This window comes from Tripterygium wilfordii, chromosome 12, assembly GCF_013401445.1.
Source record: "Tripterygium wilfordii isolate XIE 37 chromosome 12, ASM1340144v1, whole genome shotgun sequence".
Taxonomy (NCBI): Eukaryota; Viridiplantae; Streptophyta; class Magnoliopsida; order Celastrales; family Celastraceae; genus Tripterygium; species Tripterygium wilfordii.
This window is the reverse complement of record NC_052243.1, coordinates 1,587,175-1,608,523: the sequence shown is the minus strand read 5'-3', so window position 1 is coordinate 1,608,523 and position 21,349 is coordinate 1,587,175. Positions and strand designations below refer to the sequence as shown.

General features: G+C 38.3%; 4 protein-coding genes across 4 annotated transcripts; 3 read left to right on the top strand and 1 right to left on the bottom strand.

Annotated features, from left to right (window-relative positions):
* Nucleotides 1–71: 71 nt before the first annotated feature.
* On the top strand, nucleotides 72–2,545 carry LOC120011371 (acetylornithine aminotransferase, mitochondrial). Its single transcript, XM_038862473.1, has 3 exons — nucleotides 72–626; nucleotides 1,233–1,667; nucleotides 1,859–2,545. Exons 1-3 carry the CDS (start codon nucleotides 210–212, stop codon nucleotides 2,390–2,392), a joined length of 1,386 nt encoding a protein of 461 aa, XP_038718401.1. The 5' UTR covers nucleotides 72–209; the 3' UTR covers nucleotides 2,393–2,545.
* A 965-nt stretch (nucleotides 2,546–3,510) lies between these two features.
* On the top strand, nucleotides 3,511–7,246 carry LOC120011023 (protein kri1). Its single transcript, XM_038862030.1, has 2 exons — nucleotides 3,511–5,630; nucleotides 6,819–7,246. The coding sequence occupies exon 1, from the start codon at nucleotides 3,625–3,627 to the stop codon at nucleotides 5,596–5,598; it is 1,974 nt and encodes a 657-aa protein (XP_038717958.1). The 5' UTR covers nucleotides 3,511–3,624; the 3' UTR covers nucleotides 5,599–5,630; nucleotides 6,819–7,246.
* Nucleotides 7,247–10,910: 3,664 nt separating this feature from the next.
* LOC120010970 lies at nucleotides 10,911–17,005 on the top strand. Its single transcript, XM_038861940.1, has 5 exons — nucleotides 10,911–11,956; nucleotides 12,619–12,701; nucleotides 14,287–14,398; nucleotides 14,814–14,866; nucleotides 16,558–17,005. The coding sequence occupies exons 1-5, from the start codon at nucleotides 10,972–10,974 to the stop codon at nucleotides 16,714–16,716; spliced, it is 1,392 nt and encodes a 463-aa protein (XP_038717868.1). The 5' UTR covers nucleotides 10,911–10,971; the 3' UTR covers nucleotides 16,717–17,005.
* Nucleotides 17,006–17,195: 190 nt separating this feature from the next.
* Nucleotides 17,196–19,293, bottom strand: LOC120010968 (F-box/LRR-repeat protein 2). The gene has a single exon (XM_038861939.1). The coding sequence runs from the start codon at nucleotides 19,176–19,178 to the stop codon at nucleotides 17,424–17,426; it is 1,755 nt and encodes a 584-aa protein (XP_038717867.1). The 5' UTR covers nucleotides 19,179–19,293; the 3' UTR covers nucleotides 17,196–17,423.
* Between the last annotated feature and the right edge of the window lie 2,056 nt (nucleotides 19,294–21,349).

Below are 21,349 nucleotides of genomic sequence, written 5' to 3'. Positions count from 1 at the left end.
AAAATAAAGCTACTCCCCAATTCAGCGTACTTGTCTAATTTGACCAACCCAGGCAATACAACGTTGAATACCCGCCCTCCACAGCAGCGCCGTTTCCATTTTGAAGGTAAAATACCGATTATAAGAAACCCTAACTCCTCCCACCAACCCCTCTCTCTCTCTCTCTCTCTCGATTCATCACCGAAATTGTTCCAATCGAGTAAACCGAAATGAGTTCCCTCCAGCTCTTCCTCAACCGTACGATCTCTTTATCGCCGGCGAATGCTGCTGATTCCCACCGATGTTTCAATTCCAAGAGAGGGAGGGTTTGTGTGAGGGCGTGCGTTAACGCGGATGTGAAGGCGGCTGATGGTGTTAAATTGGGGGCGAGTGGTGGTGGTGTTAGTCAGGAGGTGGTGGAGGCGGAGGGAAGGGTTCTGGTGGGGACTTATGCACGGGCGCCTGTTGTGCTCTCCAGCGGCAAGGGCTGTAAATTGTATGATCCAGAGGGTCGAGAGTATCTGGACTGCTCTTCTGGTATCGCTGTCAATGCACTTGGGCATGGGGATCCTGATTGGGTGAAGGCCGTCACTGACCAAGCAAATCTTCTCACGCATGTTAGTAATGTCTACTATTCGATCCCCCAGGTGACGTTTCTCTTCTTCTTCTTCTTGGTCTCTTGAAATATCAATTATTTTTGGTTATGATGCATATGCAAAATGGTATAGGAACTCTCTTTTGTAATGTGTAAAGGGACTGATTTTATGTTTTGAATTGTTTCTTTAGATGTTGCTGATACTTTTCAGACGATTATGTTTGAGTTGGGTTAATTCTTGCAATATAACGGGCATCTCAGTTTGTATTATGTAGTCTTACAGTACAGTCAATACTGGAATTAGGGGTGGGTTTCATGGGGGAGATTGTTAAAATTGGAGTTGGCTCATCTCTCTTTTGTTATAAGTGATTGTGATTTGTGAATTTGTGATAACATGTCCTATGTTAATTGGATGTTGTACAAGAGGGTAAAAAAGAAAGAACAAAGAAAAGGAAAATTGTATAGAAGCAGCATAATATGTTTTAACTGTAAGCAAGAAGCACATGAATTATTAATTTAAGATTGCCCACCCTCCTCATGCGACATGTTTTACATACGGTCTGCTGGCTATTTAAATTGTCTTCAGGTTGTTGGCTAAAGTTTTTTTGGTCCTTAATTTTGCTCACAATGAAAGTGCCATGGAGTTTTTTTAATTTAGGTGGAACTTGCAAAGCGCCTGGTAACTTGTTCATTTGCGGATCGTGTATTCTTCTCAAATTCGGGAACAGAAGCAAATGAAGCTGCCATCAAATTTGCGAGGAAGTTTCAGAGATTTTCACGTCCTGGTGACAAGCAGCCACCAGTGGAGTTCATTTCTTTCACTAACAGCTTCCATGGGAGGACATTAGGAGCCCTCGCTTTGACAAGCAAAGAATATTATCGATCACCATTTGAGCCTGTCATGCCTGGTGTTACTTTCCTGGAGTATGGAGATATACAAGCTTCCAGGGAACTCATTCAAGGTGGTAAAATTGCTGCTGTATTTGTAGAACCTATTCAGGGTGAGGGTGGCATATATAGTGCAACAAAGGAATTTCTGCAATCCTTACGCAGTGCTTGTGATGATGCTGGGTCACTTCTTGTTTTTGATGAGGTAGGGAGATGCTCGCTTTTAATTATTCTTATGTTACAAATTCTGCTGGATCATTAGTTCAAATCTCTTGGTCAAGTACTCACGTTTATGTTTTATAATAGGCATTTTATGTTTTGTAATACCCTGGCATTCCTCTGATTACAGGCTGAGTGATAAACACACTGATGAAAATTTTTTATCATCTCGACTAGGTTCAATGTGGTCTTGGGCGGATTGGTCATCTGTGGGCTCATGAAGCTTACGGTGTATTCCCAGATATAATGACTCTTGCCAAGCCTCTTGCAGGAGGACTTCCCATTGGGGCTGTTTTGGTGACTGAAAGAATTGCATCCACCATAAAATATGGAGATCATGGAAGTACATTTGCTGGTGGGCCTCTTGTCTGCAATGCAGCCATTTCTGTTTTAGATAAAATTTCAAATCCTGGTTTCCTTGCTAGTGTCTCAAAGAAAGGCCAGTACTTCAAAGAACTGCTTCTACAGAAGTTAGGAGGAAACCCACATGTGAAAGAAATTCGAGGTTGGGGGCTTCTAATTGGGGTAGAGCTAGACGTATCTGCTTCACCACTCGTTAATGCCTGTCGAAATTCTGGTCTTCTAGTGTTGACAGCTGGGAAAGGGAATGTGGTTAGGCTGGTTCCACCATTGATAATCTCAGAGCCGGAACTGCAGCGTGCAGCTGAGATTCTTCAAGAATGTTTACCATCACTTGATGAGAGTAAGTGAAGCCGGAGAGTTGATGCCAGCATTCTTTTACCGGTGATACATGTAAAATGTAAGCATTTGAAGTTTGAATATGGGAATTAGATAATAAATCAGTATTGAACTGAGCTGAGATAATTTAAGGTGAAATTCACTATCTTTATGTTTACCCATTCTTAATAGCATATTTATTTATATGTTAATCTGAAATGTTCATGGAAAAGTAACATATGTTTGTTAGACTCTGTTATTGTCCATGAACTGCTTGGCTAATCCCTGCCTCGATATGTTTTTTTCACTGCTCCATCGCTGTTGAAATAATTTAAGAGATTTTGCTAACAAGTCAGATGGAACCGACGGACATCGTTTTTGGATCTCTAGGGTTTGTCCTTATCGATCTTGGGATAGAAGAGATCGACAGACATCATTTCCTTTGTTAACTCTTTTTTTCTTTGGTAAATGATATTGAAAACAAGAAAATCTACAATATACGAGGAGCATATCCTAAAGATAAGTCAAGAGACACAAGATCTATCTCACAAAAACATGGGCATTGAGTGTACATCGGGCTTTAAAATCCGGACCGCACAACAATAAAAGCCCAAACTGAAAAATGGCCACAGGAAGGAACCCATATAAAACCAAATGCCACGCCAGCCAAACAAAAAGCTATGAAGAGAAAAACAAGAAAAGTATAGTCTAAAAATAAAAGAAAACCAGGCCCATCAAGGATCCAAAAACTTGAATCAGAAAAGTGACCAGCTGAGATGTTTGGTAAACTTTAGTCACACATCTAAATTTATTAAAAACACTTTAATTTTGGTTGATCACCCCTTATAAAATTCAGTTAATAAACTTAAGGGTGTGATTAAAGCTTACCTCTAAATTTATTAAAAACACCCTAATTTTGGTTGACCACCACTTATAAAGATTAGTTGATAGGCTGTCTTTAGTAAACTTAGGGGTATGATTAAAGTTTACCAACTCATCTCCACTTTTCCTTGCAAAAGCAAGCCCTAGAGGATCACCACCTTTCCTTGTAAAATTGAGTCCATTCATTAAAAGCCCATAAGCAAAGCCCATATAGGCTGACGAAGGCAGCAAAGAGGGCACCATTCCCGCATAACCCTTCGTAACTCACCAAAACCCTAAACAACACCCGCTCCCAACTAACGGAAGCCCACCAGCAAACTTTCTCTCTGAAATCTCTAATCCGGTTGTTTTTTTACTTGTTTGTTTGTTTGAAGAGCATAAAGATGGGCATGAATCTCTTCGACGACGGCGGAGACGATAAGCAAAACGACGACATATCGAAGATTGAGATCAACAAGGAGTATGCACGCAGATTCGAGTATAACAAGAAAAGGGAGGACCTTCAGAGGTACCAAGAGCTTAAGAAGAAAGGTGTAATCGAGTCCTCTGATATGGAAGACTCGTCCTCCGAGGATGGAGAAGATGATTTTGATTTGAAGGATTCGAGCAATAAGGACCTCGAGTTTTTCGATGCCCTGATTAAGGTACGAAACCAAGACCCACTCCTCAAACAAAAAGATGTCAAATTATTTGATTCTGATGATGATGATAGTGAAAAAGAGGAAGTAGAACTAGGTGAAAAGCGCGGGAAGGGGAAAAAGGCAATGTATTTGAAGGATGTGACGGCGAAGCATTTGATAGAGGAGGGACCGGAATTTGAAGAGAGTGAAGTGAGGGTGAAGGGTGGAAAAAAGAGTTATAATGAGGAGCAGGAGGAAATTCGGAAGGCCTTTTTGGATGCAGCGAAGGAGGTGGAGGATGATGATGGAGGGGATTTGTTGAATTTGAAAGAGAAGAAGAGAGAGGATGTAGTGGAGGATGGTGATGGGGACGAATTTGCTAAGAAGGTGGATGAGTATTTCGTGGGTGAAGGTGAATTGGATGAGAATAGTTTGTTCTTAAGGGACTTTTTCAGGAAAAGGATGTGGGAAGACAAGGATGGGAACAAAATGGATGTTGATGAGGATATGGATGAGGTGTTGCGAGATGAGGAGGAGATGGAGAGGCAAGAGGAGTATGAGCAGGGATATAATTTTAGATACGAGGAGAATGCAGGAGATAGAGTGATGAGTTACTCGCGGAGGGTGGAGGGTTCAGTGAGGAAGAAAGAGAATGCGAGGAAGGAGCAGAGGAAGAGCAAGGAGGAGAGAATGAGGATTGCGGAGATGGAGAGGAAGGAGGAGCTAAAGCACTTGAAGAATTTGAAGAAGAAGGAGATGGAGGAGAGGATGAGGAAAGTTCTGGGCGCTGCAGGGATTAGAGAAGACGACGAGTGTATGTTGGATTTGGATGATCTGGAGGAGGACTTCGATCCAGAGGAGTATGATAAAAAGATGAAGAAGGCTTTTGATGAAAAGTATTATGAAGATGAGGATGTAGACCCACAGTTTGGGAGTGATAAGGATGAAGATGGTGCTGAAATTGAAAAACCAGATTTTGATGAGGAAGATGAATTGCTTGGACTTCCAAAGGGGTGGGATGCTCCAGAGTCTCATGATGGTTTCTTGGCCACGAGAGAAAGAATTTTGAAACGTAAGGCAGAGAATTGTGGTGAAGAAGATGATAGTGAAGAAGAGGCAGAAGAAGGAGAAGAAGATGAGAAAGAGGGCGAGGAGGAGGAGAGTAGGCCAAAGAGGAAGCGTAAAATGTCTCTCGTGAAGAAAGTTAAACAAGAAATGCTGGAGGAATACTATAAATTGGACTATGAAGATACAGTTGGAGATTTGAAGACAAGGTTCAAGTATGCGAAAGTTCATCCTAATAGGTATGGTTTGAAGACCGAAGAGATATTAATGTTGGATGACAGTGAGCTAAATCAATATGTGTCTTTGAAGAAAATCACTCCCTTTCAGGAGGAGGAATGGAAGGTCCCTAATAGTAAGAAATATGAGCAGAAGATGAAGATAAAGGAGCTTGTTACAGGGAAAAAATTAGATGGCGGGAAGGCCGGTAAGAAGAAGGATAACAAGAAGGCTGATAAGAAGCAGAGGTCCAAAAATGAAGGTGATGTAGCAAATTCGGTGGTAATTTCCACAAAAGATGAGAAAGACCAAGCGCAGGAATCGAATGGTGATGTGAGTAAATTATCTAGGAAAGCTAGGAGGAAGCGCAATCAAGCTGAATTGAAACTATCCCACTCACGCCTTATAGCTTATGGAAAGATACAACCTAAGTCTAAGAATAAACGAAAGCACTGAGCACCGCGATAATTTATGCTGAGCTCAAGAAGGTTAGAATTTACCTTAAAATGAAATATAACTCAGTAAGATAACATTTTGCATCACATTTTCTGGTTGTTTCTGATTTGAAATTATTGATTGGTGTCCGAACTTTTTTTTATTATATCCTATGATACACCTGCTTATCTGACATAAGTTCTGAACTATGTCATATTTTAATTGATCAACAGAAAAAATTACTGTAGTGCATTAACCTTAATAAACTATCTTGTACTGAAGTTTTGTGACAAAGGATAGTACACGAAAGCTGTTGTTATTAGCCATTTACTTCCAATGATAATTAGAGGGGCTTGGGATTGAGCTTTTTCCTTTTATTATTTTTTATCATCAATTTTGTTAGTTTTATGTGACAAAGGATATTACAGGAAAGACTGTTATGAGCCATTGACTTTAATTGGGGGAACACTAAAAATTGAATTGCGGTCTCTTATGCTAGTCTCTGAGTTAGGCTCTACAGGTTATATTGTTACTAAGATTTTGACACATTTTCTGATTTAACTAACAGCGTTATAGCTATTCCCATAATTTCGGTGTTATTATGCTGTCATTGCTTAATTATGTCATCATAGTAGACCTTGTCAATGTTGCTTGGATATTGAGTTCTTTTTGTAAGCCATAATGGGTCTTGGTAGGGCATTTTAATCATTGACATTTAAAAGAGTCCGCATGCTAGTGAATAAATTCCCTTTATGCAAGGTATTTCGGAAACAATTTAATCATGGACCATGAAGCAACATTTCCGATGCTGAGAATTATTGGCATATCATAGTAGCAAGTTCAATTAGAAACAAACTACAGGCATTGATACATTCATAAGTCAAGAATCAAAAAGAAATTATGGACTTAAGCCTGCCAATAACTTGTTGGCTTATTTGGTAGGAGAAAACCAAGAGAGCAATGAGCAATGGGGGGAATACCAAGTTAGGTGGTGAAAGAGGTGGTGGAAGACCCTTTGTTTTTTAATTAGATTTTGTTTGGGGTTGGCTGATTTAGATTTTCTTTGGGGGCTTGCTAACCTTTTGTTTTATATATATATATATTTCTTATGCTATCTAGTTATTTTTGTGCCTACAACTCGGGCTTCTGCTTGAATTCAGTGGATGTTGTGAATGATACAGCTTAAAGTAGGACGCTAATGGATATCACACTTGCTGCTAACTGTAATTCTATGTGCACAGTTACTTTTTTAGCATGAAGTATGGTAAATGCACAAAGAGACAGAGAAGCAAGCCGCGTGATCATCGTATATTGGCAAGAGCTGGGGACCGTTTTGGTTTGATTTCTGCATTACTGAAGCAATCAAGTGCATATTAGTTTGAACTTGACAGACTCTATGGTGCATCTAGGTAGGCATTTTGTATTTCGCCCACTTTAAGTATTTTGTTTTCTCGTCCATGGAATTTTGAGTTTATCTAGTCAGTTTTCTAGACGAATATTATATTCAGTTTAGGCTTTTTACCAGTTACTACCCGTTTTAGTGATATCTAAATCTCTGGAGGATTTGGTTTGTCTTGGACATTTTTTATTGTGAGTTTAAGGATTGTATTTCATTCTGCTATTTATGAGAAGTGAAATAAAATCTGAGATCATGATGTGGTTTTGCCAATTCTGTGATTTCAGAATTCTCAACTTCCCAAAAATTGGAGCTCATTTTGGGCCAGGCTTGGACACTAGTGTTTGATAAATAAATCATGCCCTGCCTTGGATGAAGCCTGAAGGAACCATATCTAGCATATCTACCTTTTTCTTTGACTACTATTCGTCTCTTCCTTCAATTACTACTCTAGTGAAAAAGGAACCATAGGTACTAAAGATCAGCCGAAAGTTAGTTTTGAAGTTGCAATATCTGGGTGCTTTACATTTTCCCACACAGAACCATGAAACTAACAAAGAAAAGTGACAGACAGACAAGAATAAGAAAAGTTTTGCATGATACTAACACACTTTTCTTTCTCTGCTTTTTTTTCTTGGGATTTTCTCGCTCATTTTCTCTTTCTTTGCTTTCTCAAACCCCCAAAACAGACCCATTTATCTCATGATCTCTGAGTCCAGAGTGTGTTTACAAGACTAAAACCTTCGCGTGCACCAAATGTTGCATGTATCTTGGGAGTAACGTCTGTTTTGAGTAGAGTACCGTATTTGAAGTCCAGTAGACTGACATTCTTCTTCGTTGCTACCGAATGTTTGTTCAAATATGATATATATAAGAGTAATTCACCTTGGAAAATGCCCAAAAACAAGCCAACAACACACACAAATCAATGTGTATATGTATATATGTGTGTACATGGGTAATGTGTGGTTGAAAGACACAGAAACTTGAATTTTTTATTTTTATTTTTTTTGCATGAACCATTCGTTTGAACCACACGGTTATTCCGGTGTGCCCCTTCCGCGCTGAATTACAATGATGGTAATTTATTTGTTTCTTTTAACTGGGCCAAACATGGGGGACATGATGGAGTTTGATTTGCTCCTATGTTGGCCTTAATTGGCCCCCACTACAACATTCAAACTAAAAAAAATCTAGTTTTGCTTTCTGGTCCGATGACTCCACTACAATATAACAACAAAAAAATTTCCAGTATTACAACACATATCATTTCCATTATCAGCTACCTCATCAAAACACATATCTCAAAAAAATTTGTTGTCACAAACAAACAGCAACTCAGCATTGCAAATTTTTTGTTATCCAGACAAAATTTTGCTATAACTTTTTGGTACAATTTTTTTTTTTTTATTGTGGGTTAATGTGCATTTTCATAGACAGAAAGACAAAACAAATAAATGCCAAATGGCCCAAATATCATCAAAATTATAAAAAAAAAATGAAATTGGAATTTCGAACCCTAGTGTTCTTGTTAGTTGTTACCAAGTTAAGAATATGTGATGAGAATCCCACATCGGAAGATGGTGAATTTGAAATCTAGCTTATAAGGGAGGACAAATCTCCAATTGTCAACCTGGGTTTTCAATAGAGAGTTAGACCCAAACTTGTGATGCTAGACTTGGGCCCCCATCTGGCGGGTATTCATCAATATGACAAGACTCCTAGGGCACTTGGGCCCAATGGGCTAATAAAAATTAGTAAAGCTCGAGACATGTTATTGGGCCTAATGGGCTACAAGATGTTGCGGGCCTGAATTCTATAAGCAGCCCATTTTCTCAAGTGATACCAGCCCTTCATCTTTTACTTCTTTACTAGTCAAATTTCAGTTTGGGTTGAATTTTACAGCTTTATCAAGAGATATGGCAAGTCTCTAAAAAAATATTAATAAAAATAAAAATAAAAGAAGAATAGATTGATGTTGCAAGTGTTGATTTAAATTTAATTCAGGCTATAGGTATAAAACATATCTCTCAACAAGAAAACCCCAACTTGTTTACAACTGAGATATGTATTTTATTTACAATATTATTTTGTCCAAGGAAAAAAAACACAATAAGCTATATATATATATATGTGACGAAGATGATCGAGAGGATCGAGAAATACTCAATAAACACAAATATAATCAATATAAATCGCAAATTAGGCAAGTATACATAAAACAAGCTAGTTTAATTAGTGACCGATACCGGGGCTGGGAACATCACCATACCTTCTGTAGTAATAATCATATTCACCAGAATAATCTTCAAGCTGGTCTTGTTTAGGAGGCAATTTGTTGTGATCTTCCATTACTGGCAAATGGTCTTCAATAGCAGAAACCCTCTTCAAGTAATTGCACTGCAAACATGCAATCAGAACAACAGCTGCTGATACATATACGATGATCAACACTACAATAGCCTTTAAGTGCACCCTATCCATCTCGTATGTAATATATATAGATATATATGAAGTAGTAGGGATTTTGATCAGATTTGAGAGGAAAAGCTAGCTTTTGAAGAGAGGTGGTGTTAGGTTGTGCTTATTATGACGACTTATTAGAGGCCATCATTGTAAGAGTGTCATGATTTATATATAAGAAAGAAAGCTGTAGAATTGTATACTACTTTATTGTATCCGTAATTGTAGGCTCACTATATGGGAATTGATAAAAGTAGAGAGAGAAGGCATGCACTTGAGCTTTTTCTTCTTCTCCTTTAATGGAAAATAGCATTAATGAATGAATTTGTTATTTAATTATGAGACAGAATTTGTTAGTGCTACTACTTTCGTCACCTTTTTGTCTTTGATCACCACTCCATGGAAGGAGCTTCAAGGCCCTATCAATTCTCAATTCACACTTGAAATATTCTAGCTTATAATTTGGCTTGTCACACATGCAACTAATGTATGTGCATGAAAATATGAGGTACACTTAACATGTGTATGTTAAAAAGACTTTATCCCACATGATATTAGCATAATCCACCCGAATGATATAAGTAAATTTTCAATCCCTCTCACACGAGCATTTTCTGTTGACTTAATTAATTAGTGCCATATCTATAATTAGATCTCCCAATTACTTGTGTTGTTGTGTGTCCTGATCTCATATCATGACTACTAGCTAGGCTTATAAATCAAAGCAACAATTTCACAAACCCTCATCTAATGCGAGACTAACATGTCCACAAATTGAGGATACTTTGTGTCCCAAATGGATAAGATTAGTGAAACTACATGGAAAGCTTACATAAGCTTGATGAGCTGCGTTCATCTCCTTAATTTATTATTTTTTTAAATTTAATCAAAACTTTTAATGGTGTACGTATTCATGGCTTTTATATATATATATATATATATATATATATGTTGGCCAAATTATCATCCATGCACTTTCGATAAGGCAGCAAAAGTTTCTTTGGCCTTTTATTATATTGATTATTATGTTCCAACTACCTTCACAAATAAAGGCCATCACTTTCCCAATATGCATGTTACTTTTCATATATTGCATTTCTAAATATCAACAAGTTTCCTCTACACTCCCGAGCCATTAGTTGAAGTGATAAGAATAAGAATGATATATATCACTTTGGTGATCAGGGTTCGAATTCTCCTCCCTCGTTTAGAAAAAAAAAAAAAAAAAAAAATTCCTCTAAGCCAGTCAGATGGGCCTCACTGGCTGTCTTGTGACGGGCCGGGCCGGGGGCATGTTCCACTCCCTAAAACTTTATGGACTAACCCGTGTTAGCCATAATCCCCAACCCAGTCCGTGTTGAAAAAAGAGTGGGCCGGTCTTAATACGGCCCGTGTTCCGAGGTTTCGCATCGTGCCAGGCACACGGGCCCGACCCACAAACCTAAACGGGCCAAACCCCTAAACCCACTCCCAAACCCTACACTCATCCGCGGCTCCGCCTTCTTCCATCTCACAAATCTTGCATCTCACCTGCCATGGCGCTCTCCATCGCCAGACCCAAACACAGATCTCTCACCAATCCTTCTCTTGTCCACCTATTGCCCACTTCTTTTTCTTCTTCTTCAAATGAACAAAATGATCCCAACAACAACGACGCCCCACAATCAGAGTCACCTACGCAATCACAGTCTTCCTTCTCTTCGTATTTCAGTGATGTTAAAGCGAGCCTTCGGCAGCGGCATCAACAGATGGAAAACCAAGCTCAAAATCAATACTCCAGACGACCACTACCACAACAACAACAGACTTCGCCTCTCAGTAGGCCCTCTAAAATCGCGTCTCTTGAGGAGATAAAGAAGGATCTTTCAGAGTTCCGGCGCCGAACCTCTGTTCCTCCTCCTACGGACCCCAACGCTTCCTCGCACTCTCAGCCTATCTCGTTCCAAGAACTGTACAAACGCAATTTAATTGTGAAATCGGAGGCTGCCGCACAAGGAGGTACGGTATCCAGGCCTCCGAAACCCTCTGGGGTTTTTTCATTCGAGGCAATCAGGCAGAGTCTGCGACAAATGCGACCAAATAGGGAGGCGAACATTGAGCGCAGAGGTGGAGATCCGATTTCACTCGATACTCTCAAGAACAACTTGAGGTTGAAGCCCGCTGATGGTCCTGCCGGCATTCCAGGGTCTACTGTTATAGGCGGGACAGGGGGGCTTCCGTTTACCGTCTTTGGCAAGGAAATGAAGGAAAACAAGGAGGAAAAAGGCACTGAGGCAACGGGGACGGAGTTTGTGAAGATGTATAAATACGATGAGTTGGGGGAGAAGCTGAGGAGCCTTCGGCCGGAGGACGGGGTGAAGGAATTTAATCTGCATGAGTTCAGTGAGAGGCTAGTAAAGCTGCGGGAGATTGAGGAGAAGGAGGCTGCCTCACGGGCTTCTGGGTTTTCATTTAAGGACTTGAGGGACAGCTTGAATAAGCTTAAAACGGCGGAGATTGAGAAGACCAGAAAGACTACAAGTGAGTACTTCTTGTTTTATGAGTTTTATGAGTTCTTCTATTATTGGTGGTGTTGATTTCTCTTTAGTTACTGGAAAAGTGGATGAAGAAGAGTTAAAAAAAAGAAAAGATTTTTTCTAAAAATTTGAGTGAAATACAATATAAGGATAAAAACCCTGAACTACTGACTTTTTGTCATCATTCACTCCGTTGTGAGTTTTGAATGGGTTGTTAGCAGGAAGAAAAATTCGGCTTCAAAAAAATTTTTAATAAAGAAAAGAAACTGCTACTGAAAAGAAAGTTGTGTTAAAAAACTCTCATGCATTTTTCTGATGCTGTACAAAAACTTTCGAACCTAGCTAATGAACGAATGAGAGCGAGTTGGAGTGCTGAAAATATCATGTTTTGATAATTTGGCTGGAAGACATGGCCTTTTAGGATCTGTTTATATGAGATTCTTAGTTTTGTCACAATTTCACTTTGAAAAAGCAATGAGTGTTTGTTTATAATTAGAAAATGGGGTATAATATGTTGTTTTCAAGTTTCTATTAAAATTCGTATTGGAATGTTTTCCTTTTAGCTTTTGAATGTCATTTTATTTGATGTCCTTTGGTTAAACATATATTTTAGTAAGGATGACCGAATGATAATGAATTAATATATCGATCTGGTTTATTTTTCAGTCCAGAGATTCGATATCTTGGGTCAACTTGATGGAACTCCAGACTTTATGCGACACCCACCACAGGAGCAGTTAGTTGAAAAGGCAAGTACATGTTTACTTTCTTTTTCTTCCTGTACTGTTGCTTATCTAGATTGCCTTTTAATTTACTTTTTTTTTTTTTGAAAAATCCCTTACTAGTGAAACTCTATTGTGTTCCTAGAATAGTAGTTTGTGCAATTGCCAATGCATAACCTTGACTGTGATGCTGAATGCAAAAATCAATCATTTGTGAAGACTGAAGAGGTTGAATACATACATACACTTGTGCATCCTTATGCTATTTTCATGCAAGCATAACTTAAAACACAAAACATCATTATGGTGTACACTTGGGGCATCCATATGCTATTTTCTTGCAAACATGATTTAAACAAAAAACGTCATTGTAGTGTGCAACTGGGCCCAAAATGATAATGTTGGTCAATCGAACTTGTGGAAGGGGAAAACTCTCATTTGCATTTCTTTTGAAGATAGGCATTGACATATTTTAGCGACTGTTAGTCTAGTAATTGACATTGTTGGGTTATGTCATATGTGCAAGGTAGTGAAAACGTAAAATCGGATCGGAATCGGAGAAGGGGTGTAAAATCGGAATCGCAAAATCGAATCGTGTACAATGTAAAAATAAGCATAATTTTCAATACTAAGACATGTAACAAGAATAACATGATGCAATAATAATTAGATAAGGCCATACATGTTCAAAGTTCTAAGTTCTAACAATCAAACATACTAAAAATTAAAACACAAGCTACATAAGCTCAATCTCATGTTCCAACAACCAAAATACAAACTAATAAACTAACACAAATCATCAAGATCATCATCTTCATCACTTCCACCACCACCACTTCCACCACCATCACTCCCATCATATTCATCTCTCTCTCCCTCCTCCATATTCACATTTTCTTCTATATCTTCATCATATTCATCTCACAAGCCATGGCAGAGTGATTGAGTAGCAGAGAATACGAATCAGTTATGGATACCAGAATAGTCGAGATGCAGCGCAGCAGCAGCCAAGATTGTGTTAGTCGACTTCACCAGAAGATGCAGCAGCAATCGGGTGAAGAAGAAGTGAAGAACATCAGGATTTTAGGGTTAGACACTTAGACTACTTTGCTGAATGCTTCGAAGTGAAAAGGAGTCTTCAAAATGGGCCAAAAAAACTTGGCCAGAATAAGAAAAATGGGCCAAGTCAAATATGTGGCCTTTTAAGAACAAAAACAAAGTCGTTAAAATCGTATGTGAACGTGCGATCCTACCGAGTCTGATCGCGAGTCGCGGCGAGTTTGATATGCTACCGATTTCATCACTATTCTACTCGGCATCCTAGACAAGATCGTATGATCGTGCGATTTTACGATTAAACTCGCGATTTTAACTACCTTGCATATGTGGCATCATGTCTCTGTAGAATTTCAAGTTTCTGTGTTTAAGTAGTTCCCCTCAAGTGTTGTTGGGTTATATCACATGTGGCATCATGTCTCTGTAGAATCGCAAGTTTCTGTGTTTGAGTAGTTCCCCTCTTTCCCTTGTGGAGTTTTTTATTTATTAAAGATTGAAGAAGAGAAATAAAAAGGCTCCTTCTGTCCTAATTGTTGTTACCATGTGCCTAATGCAGTATTTCCATCCGGATAACATGTCTTCTGCTGAAAAAATGAAAATTGAGCTTGCGAAAGTCAGAGATGAATTTAAAATGTCAGAGTCTGATTGTGGATCTTCACGTGTTCAAGGTGAGTAGTTTTGATTCATTAGGCTGTACCGCCCTATCGAACTTGAGTCTCTTTTCTCTTTTTTTTTGTGAGATTTCTATAATCTTTACTTTTTTTGCGTTCACCATTTACAAACTAAAACTCTTAAGCCTTGCACTTCTACCCCCATGGTGTCATAGAAGGTAATGTACGCAACCTCACTGCTCCATTATGGATTGATGAAACTCATGGTTTGAACCTATGATATCCATGCTATACTGAAGTAACCTTACTGATGTGCCAAGTGTTATCTTCTAATAGGTATTAACATTGGACTTTGTTGAAGTTGAAGATTTCAGTCGTTCTGGAGATTTCTTCATATATATATATATATATATCATGTTTTTGGTCAGGTTTTTCTGGGATTCTGATATGTTTAAATCTCATTACTTTGCAGTGGCACAACTCACCATTAAGATCAAGCATCTATCATCGGTTCTGCACAAAAAGGTGACAGCTGATTCAAGATTCTTTTTTGTATTCTAGCATATGATTTTCCTGACAGTGTTATTATAGAAATATATGAGTTAAATTTTAGTAGTTTGACTGCTTCATTATTCTTAGTTTCTGTTAAAAAATTATTGTTGATTGTAGTTAAACAACGACAACTATTTCCTAGCAGGACAACATTTCCAATGTTGATAATCCCAAACCATCAGGATGGTGATGGAGATATAGACTGTTTGAAAAATGGATGTGGTCAGCACTGACACACGAAACATTAAAATAATTTTTCTAAAAAAAAAATTTATATTTGCCTTTTGGTTCCACACATGAGGTGAGATTGAGAAAATAGCAGGAGAGGTCTTCTCCTTTTCACCAACCACAATCGATCCTGCCACTAGTGAGAGGCTGTGTCCTGTGATACAGAATTAAGAATATTCTAAAAGGCAGTTAATGAATTTTTTACTATTTTTTTATACATTTTGTTTGGTAGGGCCTGCCATATAGTTACCTGATTAAGAGAATAAAAGTAGGCAGCTAATTTATGCTAGTTAATTGTATTTAATTGTTGGCCATTTTTCTCGTAGCTTCCCTTCTTGATTTGCTTTCATCATCCTCCTACCCTTTGTCCCAAAATTTTTGGGGTCGGCTTCATGAGTTTGAGAAAACCATTGAATTATTTCTGCCGTTCATTTCCATCTAGTATCATATTCTCAATAATTCATATTGAATCCATATCCTTTCATGCTACTTCAAGCTAATGTCTTCTTAGGTTCTCTTTGTTTCTTACTCTGTTCTATTCAAATTTTATCAATTCTCCTCTCCACTATATACTGATCTCTATGTTGTGAATACTCAAACCATCTTAAATGGTTAATTAGTGCTACTCCTACCTTAGATCTAATGATTTTATTTCATATCATATCTTTTCTCATGTGACGACACATCCAACGAAACATTCGCATTTCTTTTACATGCATTTTTTTTGATATGTTAAGTCTCTTAATAGCCCAACATTTGGAACAATACATCATCATGGGACATGGGTCTTATTGTTGCCATGTAGAACTTTAAAGGAATCATTTGGTCGCATAAGACTCTAAGCCTATTATTTCATCCATATGTTCTTAAGCCTATTAGCTACATTTTCACTATTTTATCTGTCATCTTGGAATATCAAGTAAGATATGTAAAAATCTTACTTTTTGTTCCTTCTTTCGCAATCTAATTCCATCGTTTTTTCATCCACTTGTCTTCTCTTACTAAACTTACATTTCGTATGCTATATTTTAGTTCTGCTTAATTTAGATCCTCTAATACTCAAGTTTTGAGTGGAGGTCCCATTGGTGTGCATCCTGTAGGAATTGAAACTATGAATTCGCGAATTATGAGCTGGGCGATTACTCCCGATATTGTTTCGTCCACAAGAACTATATCATCTGCAAACAACATGCACCAAGTTATCTCACCTTAGATATGTTGTTTGAGTTCATCCATCGCCATACAAATAAAAGTGAGTTTAACGCCAACCCTTGGTATGAACCTCTCGCGATAGGAAATTTCTCTGTACTCTTTAGATAGTTCTAACGCTGACTAGAGCTTCTTGATTTATTTTAATGAGCATAATTTAACTACTGTGTCATAGGATCTGTCCTTGATTATTGCATCGAATTATTTTTTGTGTGTATATTTTGTAGGATAAGCATTCTCGAAAGGGGCTCATAGCAATGGTGCAGAAGAGGAAGAGCATATTAAAGTACCTGCGAAGAACTGACTGGGATTCATACTGCTTGGTGCTGGATAAGCTTGGTCTTCGAGACAACACAGGCTACAAGAACTTGGCCAGACCACAATGAGAACTATTCCAGATAGTAATTGAATTATTGTTCTTTGTTTCTGTGGAGGAAAAGGTTACTGAAGTATTTTGAGAAAAAGTGACTTGGATTCCTATTACTTTTGTGCTGATTGAGCTTGCTTAGTCTTCTGAACAACTCAGACTTCAAAGAACCAGGCCTGACAGCCAAGAGAACTATTCTAGACAGTGGTGAAATCACCATGCTTTCCTTTCCGTTTTATCAAAATTTCGTACGCGCTCTGTAATCTGTTGGAGATCATCATGAAAATCAATCTTATTCCTCTTTGAAACTTGGTGTCAAGAATTATGAAACTTGGTGTCAAGAATTATGAGAGCACATTGATTCTTACAATCCTCCGGGTCTCTGTCTCGACTAAAAGTTACCCATTTTGTGTCGGTACCTGCATCAATCTACGATTACCAATGGTATTTAAGCCTTTTGGTTGCTTTGGAGTCCATTGATATGAGTTACTCCAACAGATAATAATGATTGAATAGTACCTGCCTAAAACACGGGGTTTTGCTCCCTATACACTTCTTTAAAGATGATGAAGAGGGGGTTTAGCAGATACATGAAATAGAAGGGGCGAAGGGGAGAGTAAACAGCATCAAACAAGGCACTACAATAACTATCTATGATCTAAAGAGTCCATTTTCTGAGATAATTTTTTACAGAAAGTATCTGGAAAACCCAATGTACTTCAAGAATTATAGGGGCTTCCTACCGCTGTCATCAACAAAGCATCCATGGAGCAAAAAAAAGTTCCTCCGGCTTTCTGAACTAACGATATCACGCGGTGGGACTATCCTCCTCAACGAGGGTCTTGAGAACACCATCCAAGCTACGATATCAAGGCTCACATTATTGCACCACTTCAGATTGATCTCCCTCAGTTTTATGCAGTTTGCTACGATTTTCTTGATCCCAGTAGTTGTCACATTTACACAAGATTCCAAGTCCAAATGCAGAAGCCCCGGACTTCTTTCTGCAAGCAGTGCCAATACTCCATCATTAATCACAGGTCCCTGAGCTCGCAAAACCTCCAAACAGGGAAGTTGACAGTCAATAATGAAGTTACCTATGCCTATACAATGGTTGATCTCCAAATGCCTAATCTCACAGCAACTACTCAAAATCTCGCTTATGCCTTCATCTGTAATACGCGGGCAGCGGCTAACATCAAGCACTTGTAAGTTGGGGCATGTAAATGCAATCTTTTTGAGGCATTCATCACCCAAATTGGGATTTGCAGACAAGGATAGGGACTTAACCTTGTTATTGACCGCAAAATCCATTGGAAGATCCTGAGTTCCTAGACTTGTTCTTTCCATTCTGATATCGCTCAACAGAGGACAGCTCCTTGTGATGGTGAAGAAGGCTAAATTGGTTAACTTAGAACAAAAGTTGAGGTTTATAAATGTCAAATTCTGTAGAAACATAGATAACCCCAAGAGGATCTCATCAGAGAGGAATCTAACTCCTTCAAGATCCAAATATGCAAGGAACCGATAATTATACAAAACAAATGAAGTCCCTGCACATGAGATGTTGCGGCAACAAGAGAAAGAGAGTTTCTTCAAAGGAAGATATGCCTTTGCTAACCCACATAGCAATTTATCATTTGCAGATGAATGTGAAAGATCAAGCTCACGTAAATTTTTGGCAAAGGCAAATGAATCTTCAAACAAGGAATCAGCACATGGAACTGTAACTCTATTCAAGGAAAGGGAACTCAAATTAGGGCATAAACGCAGAACCGTACCAATTCCCTTCTGGGTTATGAAATCACAATCACGAACCCCAATTTCTTCAAGTAACAAGCAATTTACCAACAGCGAGGCAAGGGATTTGTCGGTTACAAACCGATTTCCAGAGAGAATGATCTTACGCAAATTCGGTAGCTTCAATGACAACTCAACAATCCCAGCATCAGTTACGTGACATTCTGAGAGACATCGGGGAGACGAGTACAATCCATCTGGACAATAAGAATCGCTATAATTAGGATAACTGATATCAAGCTCCTCGAGAAACGGAAACGCAAACCCTATCGAAATGACATCGCTATCTTGCAAGAACCGAACGTTCGAGCAATTCAAAACCCTCAGATTCCTCATCTTGGGTCCGAGCTCTCTCAGACCCAGACAGGGAAACAGCTTATGCTTCGAGAAATCGATCGATTCGAGGTCCAAATTGAATTGCGAGATTTCGAAGAGGAGGGAATCTAGGTCACCCATGAAATTGCGGATCTCAATTTCTTTGAGATTCTGGAATCTGCGGAGAAGGGCGTGGAGCGAATGAACTACTTGGTTGGTGATGGTGAGGGTGCGGCGGAGCTGATTGGTGATGGAGAGGAATCGGTGGCAGACTAAAGAGGGGAATTCGAAGTGACGATCATTGTCAAAGGAATTGAAAATCAATTCCCAGCATTCATCTGGCAAATACATGGATTTCTCCGTCATTGGATTTGTGTTTGAGAGGGTAGGGTGGGGTAGAGCGTTCGATGGGCGAGGGTGTTTAATATAGGACCTTCAACGGCGAACGAGGTAAGGTAACTGAGCTACAGATGTTGCAGGGTAGGGGGGGGGGGGGGGTGGCAAGAGTAACGGCCAAATAATTATCATTTCAAACTAAAAGACAAAAAGTGTCAAAATTTGAATTTCCAAAAACGCTCTTCAATTTTTTGGTTTTATTTATATATTATCTTCAATTTTTTTAAATTTTAAAAGTTGAGATACCTTGTCCTGGGAGGTTATTCAAAATTATACCTTTTTTTGAAAGATTTAAAATTATATCTAATAATGGCTTACCTACCAAAAGTATATTATATTATATACACAACTGTCTAATTCGAGCATGATTTAGTTGAGAAATACATAATTAAATGCACTATTATCACACTGTCATTTTATGTGCTGATTATTTTTTTCCAGAGATTATGGCCTGAGAACTTAAAACAATTGTTTTTAACGGGGGCCGGTCCTCATACTTAAAGGCACAAACAAAGCCCGGCCTGAAAATAATTTTGGGCCTAGACTACCCTCCAAGCCCGGCTCATGCGCATAACAGATACACCCAAGCCCGTGAAAATGCAGGCCTGGCCTGTCAGGCCCTGCGGCCCATGATAATAGCCCATATATCTTAATTCATTCAATATAGTATTATTTAATAAAGTTGTATTATGATGATTATGACAAGCCAGCTAAAATTGAACATTATTTAAATAGTCAAGTCCTAACATGGCCCACTAGTAGAAAGTATAGTAGACAAGATCATAAAATCAAAGTAAAAGTTGTTTGATGGTTAATAAAGACATGGATCTCCAGCATCCAACCTCCCACTAATGAAGTGATGGGCATGTCTGTTTGTCCTCTCTAAAGCTAAAACCACTTGACATAAAAAAAAAAAGTAAACTCAAAAGCACATGGAGAGTGTTCATTTCAGAAAAATTATTTGTATTTCATGGGTGAGGTTGAGACTGTCCATCAACCCATTTTTTGTGACTCATTTTAATCTTTTGAGTTGCCTTTTACCAACATTTAAATTGATGTGGCCAATTATGATTACAAATTATCCATAGTAAAGTGTTAAGAAAACCGAGCTGAAACACTACAAATTAATATGGTTGGTTTTGACTTTTGAATCAAAGGCTGGCAGAACTTTATTGTTCTTAACAGTTATATATCTTTAGTTCTTAGGTTTAGAAAATGCGTTGATTGTGTAAGAGAGTGATTGAACATTTGCTTATATGTCATTCGATTGAGTTATGTCAATCCAATGCGGATTAAAATCTTAACACCCCCCACACACTTGTGGGTTGAATTATGTTAGACATAACAAGCGGATAAGTAAAGGTTATGCCCAGATTAATGGGCCGAGTCTTAGCTCCAATATCATATTAGAAAATTCATTCAAAACACTCTATAAATCAATATTGTCCGTTTTAGATCAATAATCATCATTGATTATTATACTGAAAAAATAAATTCGTTGTGTGAGAATGACTTGATTTTTGTTTAAAATATGTCACTCGGTTGTGTTATACAAAACCGATTGTCATTTCACCTTTGAGACTTTTACGTGGCTAATTTTGGGGACATGATTCAATCTCATATCAGCCTCTCCTTTCTATAATAAGTGGTGAGATTTATCATGATAAGAAAATAAAACCCTCCATGTTTACACCATGTTGTAGGGCTCTTTCGATCCCATGCGAGGTCAACAAAAATAAAAAGTGACAAATTTGATGTCATGAGAATTTTGAAATGGGAGAGGGAGATTCGAATCCCGATCATTATCGAAGTGATACGTATTATTCTTACCACTCTAACAAATGGCTTAAGTGTGCGATGTCATGAGAGTTGGATTTTCTTAAGAACAGTATATACACAAACACTAGTACTACAGTTATTGAATATAGTCGGTGACTTTTGCAAGGAGGATGTCGGTGCTAATTTGGTCTGAATTTAGTCATGAACACACAATCTGCCCTAAAATCTGATATTTTGATTAGTTCCTTCCTTCAACCAAACACGTGTAAGAAATAAAAAAAAGACAAAAAAGAACCTAACCCATGTGTGCAATATCAATGGTGCAAATTAGTCAAGTTCATTAGTCATTGTAAAAATGGGTT